General features: G+C 38.6%; 1 protein-coding gene across 1 annotated transcript in view; it reads left to right on the top strand.

Annotated features, from left to right (window-relative positions):
• MTMR7 (myotubularin related protein 7) overlaps nt 1-14413 on the top strand; it is a gene marked incomplete at its 5' end in the record, with an annotated part of 36811 nt that extends 22398 nt beyond the window's left edge. Inside the window, 9 exon segments of the mRNA XM_086612489.1 lie at nt 685-817; nt 5618-5727; nt 7704-7829; nt 8595-8644; nt 10306-10506; nt 11674-11814; nt 13467-13593; nt 14055-14225; nt 14228-14413. Coding sequence (XP_086468615.1) covers nt 685-817; nt 5618-5727; nt 7704-7829; nt 8595-8644; nt 10306-10506; nt 11674-11814; nt 13467-13593; nt 14055-14225; nt 14228-14413 — 1245 coding nt within the window.

Genomic DNA, 14413 nt, shown 5'->3' with positions numbered 1-14413 from the left:
CCCATGCCAGGAAATAAGTAACAGATTCAAAGACAAAACTGCAGCTTCCAGTTGAATGTATTTTTTGCTGAAGCACAGCAAAATACTTGACAGCGCTGCACTGCAGATGAAAATATTTGTGGTAGTTTTGTCAGTTCAAATCTCTTGTGGTCTTACACAACTAGAGCCAAGATACTATAAACTTAGGAAAAACTATTCCAACTCTCTCCTCTCTCTTAGTTATTCCAACTTTCAGGAAAGTAAGTTGTCTCAACTTTTGGATGATTTGAGCAGTAACACACAGTAATTTGGGCAACGTGACAGTGTACATATGTCATGAAACAGTGGCATGGCAGATAAGACACTGCCACCTCCTGGGTATATTATGCTAGCAAACATAATGCTGATCAAAAATAAAATCACAATAGCCTTTTAAAAACCAATTAAAACTTCTATGTTCTTGCAGAGAAGCCCTACGTAAGCTGTGGTTTTTGTGTTTAACCTCACTAATCAAGTTTCACTCGAAGTGTGTGAAATGGAGGTCAGAGCCTCAGCAGCCCAGCGCCTTGCAATAGGCTGTAAACAGATCCCTGATTCCACACCCATTGCATTCACACTGTGATTTATTGTAGTAGACCACAAGCTTTGGTTTGAAAAGGATGTCTTTGCTACTGGTTTTCACCCACTTTCCCCTAATTTTTTCAGCTCAACGCAATGGCGAACAGAGCAGCAGGGAAGGGATATGAAAATGAAGACAACTACTCCAACATCAAGTTTCAATTCATAGGCATTGAGAACATCCATGTCATGAGAAATAGTCTGCAGAAAATGCTTGAAGGTAATACTCTTTTTTGTTGAAAGCTAGAGGAAAGATTTGATTCTTTTGTCGCACAAATCAGGATAACTGTTGTGAAATCAGCAGCAGTGGAAAGCAGTGTGAAAAGAGCTTTGCCTCGTGTGCTGCATGCAGTTGCCTGCTGGCTAATGAGACTCATGCGATGGAGCATCATCATAACTAGTGATGTTTTCCTAATTGTGCAAACACCTTGTTTCGTGGGTGAAATCCGGATGTCATTCACTTCAATGACAAAATTCATCTGACTTCAATACACCTTACTGCTACTATATCTTTTGCAGTTTACAGTTCAACAGTATAATGAAAATAATCGCTCATAGCTGACTTCAATGCTAGTGGAAAATACAGGATTTTTTGGTTTTAAGCTCAGAAAATCTATGGTTTGATTTTTTATGTGTAGTCAATAAGGTAGTCACACATTTTAGCCTGTGAATTTTATTAGAAACTTACTTGTGCCCTGTGTAGTGCCTGTCACATCAGGTTTATTTATGAAACTCGCAGTCAGTGGGTGTAACCATTCAGCACCTTCATAATCCCATGGAAATTAAAAATAATTGCTTTATAAATACTTATCAGTGTCTTAATGAGCACATCTGTACTGCCATTTATATTTTGAATACATTACTCTTTAGAAGCCTTCTGGGAAAAGGGTAGGAATAAATACGCCATCCTTGACCCTCAATGGCTTGTTGATTTTTAACAAGCAAATAGTAAATAGTGCTCACTCCACTCCACAGAGTCTCAGTATTTAGTTCATGTGTGTCATCAACACCTTCTCTCACCTCCTGGATCAGCTTAATCTAGCTGTTCTTGACTTGACGCTCTGCCCTGCTCTTTTATTCTTCATCTCTCTCCCATCGTCTGTATGCAAATGTGACTTTTAGATCTCAGAATGGCTTACATTTTCCATGACAGGAGTGATGTGCTCTATTTTCAAATAAGAGCAGTTTATGAAAATAAGCAGTAAAGCGTGATACAGGTAAAACAGTCGCTCTCTTGACGACTTATTTTACTTAATTCCTTGGTCTAGGGGTCTCAGGAAGGAAAACAGAAGGATTTTTAGTTCACTACGAAGTCTTGTTTGGCTAGGAGAGAGGCCAGGTGAATAAACCTGTCCCTTTATTTGTTCAGCTTAAGACCATCAAAGTTAAAATAGTAAACAACCAGCCTGGCTGCATGGGACAGTGCCGTGAATTATTTTTGAGCCAAAAGTTTGAAAGACAGGCCTACGGCTCAAACGGACATGTAACAAGGTAATTTCTAATGCATTTAACACTTCAGGCTGCTTGGGGGGCATAACATCTTAGCATCTATTTTTAAACAAACCATATGCTCAAAACATCTGCTTTTTTCCTAAGTTTTATATTTGCTATGTTGAAATCTCATATTAAGCAACCTGGCTGATGAGATCAGAAATTAGAGAAGTTAAATCTGCGATTTCAAGCACTTGAGGCTTTCAAGTGCTTTTCTGTGTTTTTGTTTCTTTTTTTTAATTTTATGACTTTCAGTGCACGAGCAGGGCTTTTCTCATGTAGGGTGCTGCATAGTTTTTCTCTTTTTCCATTTGTATCACAGTCCCTTCATCTGTTTCTCTGGTGGCTTTTAAAAGTATATTTATTACCTAACTTGCTCATACAAAGGGAACTAGAACCAAAAAGGCTGTCAAGGATGATGATAATGTACATTTAACATGGCTTTAAATTTTTATCAAGGAGTACTTTAACATACCTAGGTGAATCTCTAAGGTAAAACATCAAACAAACATTACAAAATATGTCTGCTGCTTGTGATCTCTTGTGAGATGTTATAAGGTACATAAAAACCTTGAAAAGACAATTGACGCTGATGAAAACTGATTTTAGTTTCGTGTATGTGTGCTTTATTGTTGGTTGGAAGTGTACAGCATGGAAAAGAGGACATCCAGATATAACAGGTCTGATGCGTTGCAGGAGTGCAAGGGCAATTTTATTCAACTTGCTGGAATTAAGCAGAAGTAGAGGTTGGAAGATTTTTTTCACATGAAAGACTGCAGATTATTTTCAATATACAATTTTAGATAACTTCCAATGCCGAGAAACTTTGAACAAAACCAGATTATTCAATTTTCCATTGGAAAATGCACTTACGTTAAGAATGTGTTCCTTTCAATGACATTCCTTTAAGAAAAAGCTGAGGAAATTAATTTATGCTTTTAATAATGTCAATAATTTATTTGAGTAGGTAAAATAATGATTTCAGCTTGGTAATTTTATGGACTTTAATTTTAGCAATTTTATTTATCTTAATTTTAACATATATTTACTCTTGTATAATGTTAATTTTTGGCAAAATAGATCAGCATTATAAAATGACTAAACTTGTAGGATAATGATAATATGCAAAAAATGTTGAGATTTGACTGTACTCTGGAAGTAAAATGCATTTCAACAAGCTGGAATTTCCTGACAGAAAAAAAAGGTTTTACTTTTGTCTCTGCTGCCTCATATTGCTTTAGTTTAGTATTGATTTATTTTTTTCCATTTAGAGAGGTATATGTGAAGATCGTTGTGATAATTTTGGTCCTGCACGCAACCTCCTTGAAATAATTTTTAATATTAGAAGGAAATGTCACACAAGGACTTTTTTCAGTAAAGATTCAAGGGCTGACTGAGGCTGCTGTTTGGCACTTGTGATGGGGTGAGCTTTGCTGTACAGCCAGGGGCCAACCAAGACTTGACCCCGGTTGGTTGCGCCTTGAGATGATGACCTCACATTGTCCCTGTCTGTATTTAAACAGCAAATATGTGCTTCTCCTCCCCTCATACCAGGAGCAGTACTTGCTGGTGTAAGAGCAGCCCTCTGATCCTCGGACTTCAGCAACAGAAGAGAGCCTGAGGGTTTGGCCCACAGCATCTACTCCTTCCTCTACCTATGGCCGTCCCGCCAGAAATGGGGAAACCGGTCCAGCATTCCCCTCTGGTATTTTTCCTGGTGGAAGAGGCAGTTTCCACCTCGTGTCTTGTTTCTTCCTGGGGAAGGGAGCACCGCTGGATTGCTTTGAGCTCTGCCCAGGGGCTGTTGGTTTTCCTGTGTCCACACAGTGGGTGCAGCAGGTCTTATTTCTCCAAGATTTTGGTACCTTTTCTACTGAGATGGAAATGCCTTTTCCCCTCAGGATAAGCCTCGTAATTGAAATCATAATTGAACTCAGTATTAAGGTCCAGATCAGTAGCCAAAGTCATGTGAAATACACAGTGTATGCCTTTAGGACAGTCTGAACTTTGCTCAGTGAAGTGGTTGGTAAATATTGACTCTAATTTGGTAGTGCGAATGAGCAAAGCACTATGTCAGCCTTACCTTGGCTTTCGTAAACAGAGACAGCAGCTTCAGCCAGAATTCAGCTACTAATTGGTCACGCTTCCATCTGCACAGGAGCATTAATCATGTGAAAAGCTGTTTGCTTTCAGTGCTGCTATCTATGCATTTTTATAAATATCCTTCAAAAATGACTTTTAAAATAACCATCTGGAAGAGGCCCTATGTACAAAGATTGCAAGACTTTGTGTGGACACATTAAGCTATTTGCCTCTGAATTAAATGGAATTAGGACAGTCAGGTACATTCAGATGTGGTATAAATTCTGACTTTGTATAATTGTAAAAAAACCCTTCTAAAATTAAATGCCAATTACATTGAAGGAAACTAAAGTTATGCCACTGGTCATAACAGCCATAATTAACTAAGTCTTTTAGAAGATTTCAGAGGACCAGAGACCAACTAAGACATTATTAACTCACAGATCATACATTAACTCACTAAAAACCGTGACACTTTTCACTGTATTCCTTAAATGAGTTTCACTGGTTAATATCTTTTATATTTATACACAATATAATTCTACATGGATCAAAATAAATGCATAGTCTATTTATAAGGTGAATTTATTATCTCACTATTGAAAATAGATTGCACCAAATATTGTTGAGTATTTGTTTGCTGCTGGATTGAGATGTCTGAATTAAATTCTGATTGCCTTTTTTTTTCTTCTGATGTCAGAAACTCTGTAGTATTAAAAACCAGGCACTTGGATACAGCAGGATAGAAACTTCATGTTGTGAAAACCAGGAGATTTTTTTTTCTTTAAACATGGCGTAGAGCTTGGAAAGTTTTCAGGAAAATATTTTCCTTGATGAATTATGGCTTTTGCTCACCATCGGAATACTTTCTGACTAGAAGTGAAGTTGCAGTAAGGTTTCATTCAGAGATGGAGAACTGTTGAGTGAATTGCTTTAACTCAAACACCATCTGTGGTGATGCTGAAGGCTAGTTTTGGTGGCCCTGCTCTCACACAACTTCATCAGCAAACGTGGCTGGGAATAGGAGGCTGTGGCACCAGTTAGGGGGCTGTCTGCCTGTCCAACAGCACAAGTCATACGCTGTTTCCAAGCCCTCATTATTAAATACATGATCTCCTTTCAGGGGTTTGAAAACTTTGCTCTCAACACAATTTTGGTAAATCTGTGCTGCACGGAAGGATGTATTTGGTAAACTGTTTGCAACAGGCTTTGTAACAGCTTCTTTTTTTAACATAATTCAACGTATTGGGTAAAATTCGACTCAGCCTTGTTTCTTAAGCATATGCTTTTTTCCAGTGGTAAAGTTTGACTGTGAAGTAGCCATTCTTTTCAAAAGAGGAATGTTTCACACAGGGGATATCTGAAGAGATATCTCTTAGGTTGAACGGTCAGTGAAAGCTCAAGGGACTATAAGTACCGTATATTTAAGACGTAGTTTATTTTGCAGTTTGTGAGCTGAAATCGCCTTCAATGAGTGACTTTCTGTGGGGCCTAGAAAATTCTGGCTGGCTGAAGCATATCAAAGCCATTATGGATGCTGGCATTTTTATTGCAAAGGTAAAGTGTGCAAAATGAGAACAAAACTTGGACTAACCAGATACAGAAAGTGAGGACCAATTTCCCTGTTTGTAGGTAGTCTCTGTACTCTTCAGTGATGTTGTAACTGGAAAAAACTCATCTTGTAATGCTTCATATATGAGGAGCGATGATTCTTAGGCGCTGTCAAGTGGACATTTTGCTATTTTGATAAACAAAATGTTTGTGTTCCTTTCATCAAAGAATTCAAATATACTAAAGCCTCTACTAGCCTGTATCTTGTTATGCCAGGTATTTGAATGTCCTTACTTTACTCCCCAGCAGTGATAGTCATTCTTTCCCTACTTCCCCTGCCACCTCCACTGGTTTCTGGGCATTTTCTTTGAAGGTTTGTGCTGAAGGACTACTTCTTTGCATGGTGATTGTTAACACAGGAATATTAGCTACTGTGTTATCCCCCCTGAGTTATTTAGCGATCAATTAAATTCACCTGCTATACCAACTCCTGTGGATTAACGTGACCAAACTCTCTAGCAGCTTCTACTCTTACGTACTTAAGAACTGTTTCAGAAAACAGTTGCTGGCTTTGATAAGAAATAATTTGCCCTAATCCCACCCAAAATAATGCAGATATTTGTCATGCACCAACAGTAGTTTTGATTTTATTACCCCCTTCCTTGTGCTCTGCCTTTTACTGTTTCAATTCTTATTTTTGAGATTACTATTACGATTTCTTATAGGCCGTTTTATTCACATGACCTGCTACATACAACTGTATGGATAAAACTTCATGGGTTTCCCTCCTCAGTAACTGGTTGTTTCTCTTGCTTTGCTTCCTTCTGCTCAGCAGGCAACAGTAATTTCTTACCTGAACAGCAGCTGCAGGATAAATGCATGTGGTATTACTTCTCCCCGCCCTACTAGCTTTCATTAGCTTATAGAAATCAGGTCATTTACACTAGCTCTCTCCAACTTTTCCCCAGTGGCTAGTCTTAAAATACTGTCCAAAGAAATTTGTCCTTTGTCCGTATGCTTGCTGGCCTCGTGCCTCCTCAGACATGCATTTTGACCTGTTCCTATTTGTACGGTTCCCAGTTCTCAGTTGTTGGTCTCCTGCGTACAGGGGTTCTATTTCAGAAGAATTTGCTTGTCTCTTGAGATAAACATAGATAATTTATTATTATTATTCATTCCCTATTAAGCTCGAACTTAACATAAATGTTTGTTTTTCTAAGCAGTATTTTTCCTAACCTATTTTATTTCTCTACTTTCTAAATTTAGTTCTCTTTAGAAATGACAAAGGCCGAAACCCTTGGAATTTAAAAAAAACCCTCAAGTTCCAAAAATAATGCAACACCAGACTTTGGAGAGCTTAGTATGATCTGTTCTTTATGTGTTTATGTATAAAATGGGATCCTCTCTCCCCAGTTATTTACATTAAGGATACTGATACAATCTTGCTGGTTAGATATGGAAATTTACCACTACCACAAGCTTCCCCATAAACCTTTAGAAGTCTGTCATCAGTATGTAATGCAGTGTGCTGTAATAATACCCACGCTAGCACTGGCATTGGAAGCAGATGTTGCTGTTATTGACATTACCATTAAGACGAGAAGTTAAGAGCCATATTGCAAATATGGCTCCTCTGTTGCTGCTACATGACTTAGAGCATCAACTGCATCTGAATCTGCTTTAGGTAGTTGTCTGCTCTGACAGATTGGTGTATTTTAACTGAAACAGATCCTTCAGCCGCCTGTAGTGGAACATAAACAGGTAATGCTGCACCACCATGTTGCATGGGATGGGATAAGATTAAGACTTTTCAGATGACAGGAATAACACTTAACATAGTTCAAGAACTGTGGCAGAATAAAAATGAACAAGGTTTCCCAGTTCCCAAATTAATACTCTCTATATTGCTCTGTCTCACTGTTCCCCTCTTACCATTGCCTTTCTCCTGCTTGTGAAATTTCTGACTTTTTCTGTGTCCTTAGGCTGTGGCTGAGGAAGGTGTGAGTGTGCTTGTTCACTGCTCTGATGGCTGGGATAGGACAGCCCAGGTTTGCTCTGTAGCGAGCCTTCTATTGGATCCATATTACAGAACTATGAAGGGATTCATGGTAAGCAGGTTCTCTTACACAGAGTAAATGAAGTATTATGGCATTATTTAATATCTTTGTTTTTAATGGAAAGTAAATCTTTCTTAGATATACTTTTTTTTTTTTTTTTAACGTAGGAAGGAAGGTTTCTATCTGTCCAAGTTAGTTTTCCAGCATCTATATGAAATGTTATCAAATGTAAGGATCAGTTGGGCACCTATTAATTTTTTTTCCCTAACCTTGACCAAGAAACTTTCTTGCAGCCCAAGGAACTTTCATGCAAGCAAGAGTTTGTGTTCATTTTCAGGGATCAGTGAAGTTTTGAGCGTCAGAAGTGTGTGTTCTCTAGACATTAGATTGCAATGAGCAGCTATGTTGGAAAATCTGTTCCTTTCCCAAGCAAATCGGCACTGGTAGAGCATCTCAGAATGCTTATCAAGTTACTGGTCACATGTTAAAAAGATGTTTGAGATGTTTTTAGGTTCTATTTTAGAAAATAAAGCTAATTGAAGTTGTGCTGAAGTACTGCCATTCTATCTGCATCCATGAAAAGTGCTACTTTGTCTTGAGTGGGCAGCAGTGCTCATCACTCATTATTTTTCTGCTTATTCTAAAAATTATCTGGGATTCTAATACTGCTTGCTTACATCATTCTTGCTTGTCACTTTTCCGCTTATTCTAAGAATTATCTGGGATTCCAATACTGCTTGTTTACACCACTCTTCTGCCTGCTTCAACGTGTGTCAGCTCTGCTCCACAACACTGAATGCAACATTCTCGTTTTAGGTGTTAATTGAAAAAGACTGGGTCTCCTTTGGTCACAAATTTAACCACAGGTAAGGCAGTGCTAAGATTTTTCTATATATGTTTTATGTAGTCAGTATCTGCTGCCATTCCAGTTTTACTTCCTTGTTGCCTTACAAAGCACATCAACAGAATGCACTTGGGAAACCACCGTACCCTTTTCTCCTACTATATAATTTAGCTGCCTGGAAAATAAAAATGAAATATTTCAGTATCAGTCCTTTCTTATATATTCACTCTAAGACTGCTATTGGGAATCTTGCAGTTGCTACAAGCATTGAGAGATCCATGTGAGAGAAGAGTAGTATATATGGCTTGCAAAACCTCTTTGGACTCCAGCAGATCTTTCAGTATTTCCAAGACTCCCCACATAAGTCTCTTTTCTGCAAAGTCTATGTCTTCCAGGACAGTAAATAACCTTAGGCATGTCTGTGAGTTATCTATTTTGCAAAGTATGCTCTTCCTATTACACTCTGTTCTAATGAAAACAGTAGGATTTGTTCAGAAACATCAGGTAAAGTGAAGAGGAAAGTTATCTATTTGGACAAGTTATTTTGTACATCCAATATGTAAATGCTATAATGTAATGAAAAATTTTGAAGACTTTATATATTTAAACATGAATAAATATCCATATTTTCTTTCTTTCTTGTATTTTCTTTTTGTTTCTGTAAAAATAAAAAAATGCAATTTTTATATTGGAGTTTAATTATATAGCTTGATTTGAATATAAATTTTTTCCAGCTTCAAAAAACATAACAAAACTTTCAGGAAATCTGTGCAGCTCCACACCACCTGTAAAATTCCAGCAGGAATTACTACATTTAATATGATACTGTCAGATGTCTATTATTATCATTGGTGAAAGATATTATGAAATGTAATCACCACTGATAGCTTTGGTTTGCAGTACTATATTGCTATATTTTCTTTGATGCATAATAATAGAAGTTTCAATTTTAGACATTTTTGGAATACCACTCTGTTGGCATATGTGTATATATGTGCAACGTGTATACACACATACATTAGACAATCAGAATAATTGATTGAAAAATGGTTCTTCCTATTATGTAGACTTATATTTTTTACTTCTATGTGTTTTATCTTTTCAGACTCCTTTTCTTCATTGCAAGTGGTTCCAAGAGATATTTTTGTAGACAGAAAGTTTGATGTTCACTTGACAGTTACAGTAGCATGTAAACACTTCCCACTTTCTAAAAATTTCACCAAGAGAGGGCAGCTTTAAACTGTTTTCTGCCAAGGTTATTCTGTTCCTCTTCTCAGTTTTCTGGTTTTGGGAATGGTCTACTATTAAGCAACTGTCTAAGATACGTTTTGTCATTACGTCATTGCAGTCATTCTTACGATGACTTATGTTACTGTAGTATAGCTTTACATTAATAGCATTAGAACATGGCTATTCAACAGCCAGCTGTTAGTAACTGTAAGGCAACAAGACACCTGTAAAAGGTTTTTTTTGTTATTTGCATTTGATAAATTCTGCCTTCGTTCTGCTCCATGAGTCTTGCATCATTTTTGTAAGTAAAAAAAATATACTAGTAGTTGAGATTTTAGAACTAAATGCCGATGCTGTAACTTGCACACTAAAAGAGGGGGGATTGTTTTCATTAGTGTTCAGTTTTCCTAGAGGATTTCAGGTTATAATTGAAAGTATCTTGTCTTGTTTCAGGTATGGCAATTTAGATGGTGATCCGAAGGAGATATCCCCTGTTATTGACCAGTTCATCGAGTGTGTTTGGCAATTAATGGAACAGTTTCCTTGTGCCTTTGAATTCAACGAGAGATTCCTTATCCACATACAGCATCATATCTATTCTTGCCAGTTTGGGAACTTTCTGTGCAATAGCCAGAAGGAGAGACGAGAGCTGAAGTATGAAAGTCTTTTCTTCCACATGTGGGGTGTGTGAGTGGTGGTGTACTGAGGAGTCAGGCATCCACCATCCTGTGTGTACGTGCCTTCGTAAGGCGCAGGGTGCAGTGTAGACCTCTTGGTGGTCGTCTTCTGGCAACACAGATTAATAACAAAAAAAGCTGATCCTCTGCAATGTGGCCCTGCTGGGAGTGTAATCCTTGGTGTGCGTGATGGGGATTAGCGAAAACCGACAGGAGCATTAGCCCTTCAGCCAGGTGGCCCTGCCTTTACTGCAGCATTAACACCACACAAGGCAAGCTGTCACTGGAGCTCTAATACAAGATGATAGTAACTCTAGTGAAATTCTCAGTTTAGGAGTCACTGCTCTTCTGTGTTTTAACCTGTCTTTGAATCTCATGTCAGGATGCTTTAGTCCTGATGTCCTGGTTACTTTCTATAAACAGTCTTTTTGTTTGGTAGCCCACCCTTGGCCTGAGTCAGCAAACTATCCTTCTGCTGGCTGGCCCCAAAACAACTATGAATTAATCCACCTGCCCTCAGGCACAAACAGAGACAATAATATAATTCCTGGCAGTGCTGATGTTTGTATTTGCTTCCCGGGGCCCTGGCTCCCTTGTGATCCCCACCGCTTTTCCCATGCATCCTGATCACGGTGATGAGAGGAAGGTGGGAGTTACTGCTCGCTGCTGCCATTTGGGCCCCTTCACCACTCACACACAGAGCAGCCTCAGTGCCATGGTCCATTTAAAATCAAAACCTTCAGGGGTCACCATATCCCAAGACCTAACTGCAAGAGAAATTGCAACTCAGTGGTGTAGGAGTGCTTTTAAACATGGGGATCACTTTGGTGTGGGGACCAGTTTGAAAGCTAGTTTTATGGAAGTGATCCTCTCTCCATCTCTCAAAGGAACTTGTCTCTCCACCTTCTCTCTCCAGCTGCTCTGGATTTATGGGAGATTGATTGGGTTTTGCCATTAGTGACCAACAAAGGAATATATGTCTCCATTCTTTTACATTTATAACTTAAGCCTAATTCTGTTAAGGAAGTATAAAGCTGATTGTAAATGAGTAGTACAGAGCACTAGAATATCACATCTAAGCTTTGGCTATACCTGAATTGTAGTAGAGACTTTAATATCTTTTTATTTAATATATTTTTTTCAGAATCCATGAACGAACATATTCATTGTGGGCTCACTTGTGGAAAAACCGTGCTGATTACCTGAATCCTTTGTACAGACCAGACCACAGTCAAACCCAAGGGACCCTGCGCCCACAGATGGCTCCATGCAACTTCTTGTACAAGTAGGTGGTATCACGTGCTACTGAGAATTGTAGGATGTGTTAGTACAGAACAGAGTGCCTTTCTATTTAAGTATTTCTCATTCCATAAGGTAGCTTATAGAGTAAATTCAGTCACAGATGCAATGTGTTCATTCCTTGCGTGCTCATAGTCAGCCAACACCTCTGCATCATTCCACAACAGAGTATTAGTCTGAAAAGAAGCTTAAGATTAAAGCTATATTGATAGTTGTGTGTCCTAATTTCATGGTTACTCACTTTTTCCACTGAGAAATCTCTTTCAGTTCTGTTCTCGTCTGTGGTTTCTAAATTTAAAATCGCTTCAACTTCTTCTGTTTCAAGATTTTGTGATGTTTATTTGGATCAATTGGTGTCAAAAATAAAAAGGAGCATTTCAAAAAATCATATGGTTTCATTGCTAAAACAAGTGTTTAGTAAAACAAAGCAGACCTTCCCCATGTATACACAGTGTTACTTCTTTTTTAAAATGTAACAAAATATCATAATTTTAGAAATATTACTATTGACCTGCTGACTTGAGTAATTAATTGTGCCATTTATCTTAACAAACTTCAGGAGAACTTGAATAGGAATTCATGAAAACTGTGATGGAAGTAAAACGGATCCATTTGTTTTCCAGATGCAAGTAAAAGCACCAGTTAAAAAGTCGATAAATGTCCTAAATGATAGAAACTGCTTTCATGTATACTATTCCAGGTCACATCCACTTTAAAACAATTTAAAAATAGTCATTAATCTTATTTTTTAGGATAGTGGGATTTATAAAAGGAGTAGTGATACTTGCAGATCCTCCATCGGATGAGTAATCCTGATGATTTTAGTAGAATTACTTGGGTGTGTAAAGATTTCCAAGCATGAGCTATCAGATGATAAACTTAAGGGGGGATGTGACTTAGTATACTGTTGGGGTAGGAATAATAAACCACCAAGGAGCATGCACGTGCTCCGAAAATATGGGTCAGCTTCTTGGCTGGAGAGCTGCAGCTGAGGGCAGGTCTCTCAGTTACTTAACCTGTCTGGTGAACCAGTTACGTACTCCAAGTCTGGCTGTGGCCATGTATTGCCAGGAAGGCAGAAGAGAGGAGGAGTGCTAGATTAAGCTACGGACGTACAGATCAAGTCCTTTCCTCCTGAAAAATTAAAAAATCCACTCAGTTGTTTAACCAAAGGTTTGTCAAGTAATTCCACAGAAGAGAAGAGAACATAATGTGCTTCATGCAATTTCCACAGATTAGTTTAAAAGGTCAGTTTAAATTTAAGAGAACAGGATGCCATACTGGTTTTTACTCCTGATTTTTAACTCTTCTTTAGAGAGGAAAAAAAAACTGTTAACCAGCTGCACCTTACACCTTCCCTCAGACCCAGACAAAAACAAGCATAGAGAATTTCAAAGCTGACTTCATGGGAAGTTAACGGTTGAGAACTAGGATTACAAAAAACTGTCTTTAACCTTGGCTGTCCTATAGGTGCCATTGCCCTAAGGCCCACAGTGTAGAATGATACAATAATACAGCAAAAGTTTGCCTTCAGTGAACCACCCTTAGCCAGGCGATCCAAGTCAAAGGTGTGTGTTTAAGTCTTCTGAGGCCACTCCACCAAATAAGAAAATTGCTGATCTTCCCATCAATTCCCAGGTTCTGGAGTGGTATGTACAACCGCTTTGAAAAGGGGCTGCATCCTCGACAGTCAGTTACTGACTATCTGATGGCAGTGAAGGAAGAAACTCAGCAGCTGGAAGAAGAGCTGGAGGTCTTAGGAGAGGTAATAAACACTTGCTCTCCATGCCCCAGACTTCAACTGATGGTGAATGAAACGCAACTCCACATGCTGCAGAGTCCCCTACATACTACATCCTTTCCCAGCATGAGGATGTTCAGCTGTCGTCTTTGTTCTCTCATAAATTACTACTAATGTGTTGCATTTAAGACACAAGACTGGACTTTTTTTCTTCGGGGTTAAAATTTCACCTGTGTTGGTGCACAAGTACTAACCCTGAAAGAAGTTTTATATCCTTCTATAACTCAGAAGGAATTGTAACTCAAGGATGCTGTAATTCAGCATTGGTTTGTGGTCAATTGTGCACTTCTCACACGCCGTATATGCAAATAGGTAGTTTTAAAGGGTACCAATTTGGTTGGGCTCCAAACTTAGTCTAAAAAGGCAAAGACACATAAGAGGACTACTAGGCTCTAAACATGTCCATACTGTTTTCTTTATTTCAGAGGTTGGCGAATCTTCAGAAATCACAATTAAATGATAATGAAGTGAAGAGTAAGCAACAAGACCGAAGCAAACAGCTAGGGCTTTCTACTTCCAACAACAGCTTAGCTAACACTCCCCAGGAGTATAGCAATGATCTGAAGTCATTCCCATCCCGGAGCCCTTCACAAGGGACGAAGAAGATTCAGCCCTGATTTTGACACAGGACAACCTGAAAAGCTCTGATCCTGACCTCTCAGCTAACAGTGATCAGGAGTCTGGTGTGGAGGACTTAAGCTGTAGGTCCCCAAGCGGAGGTGGCTGCTTGCCTAGTGAAGACAGTGGCAAGGATTCAGATGAGGCTGTATTTCTGGCAGTCTGA

The sequence above is a fragment of the Tauraco erythrolophus genome, chromosome 5, assembly GCF_009769465.1.
Source record: "Tauraco erythrolophus isolate bTauEry1 chromosome 5, bTauEry1.pri, whole genome shotgun sequence".
Lineage (NCBI taxonomy): Eukaryota > Metazoa > Chordata > Aves > Musophagiformes > Musophagidae > Tauraco > Tauraco erythrolophus.
The sequence above is the reverse complement of the archived record's forward strand: the minus strand, read 5'-3'. Positions and strand labels throughout refer to the sequence as shown.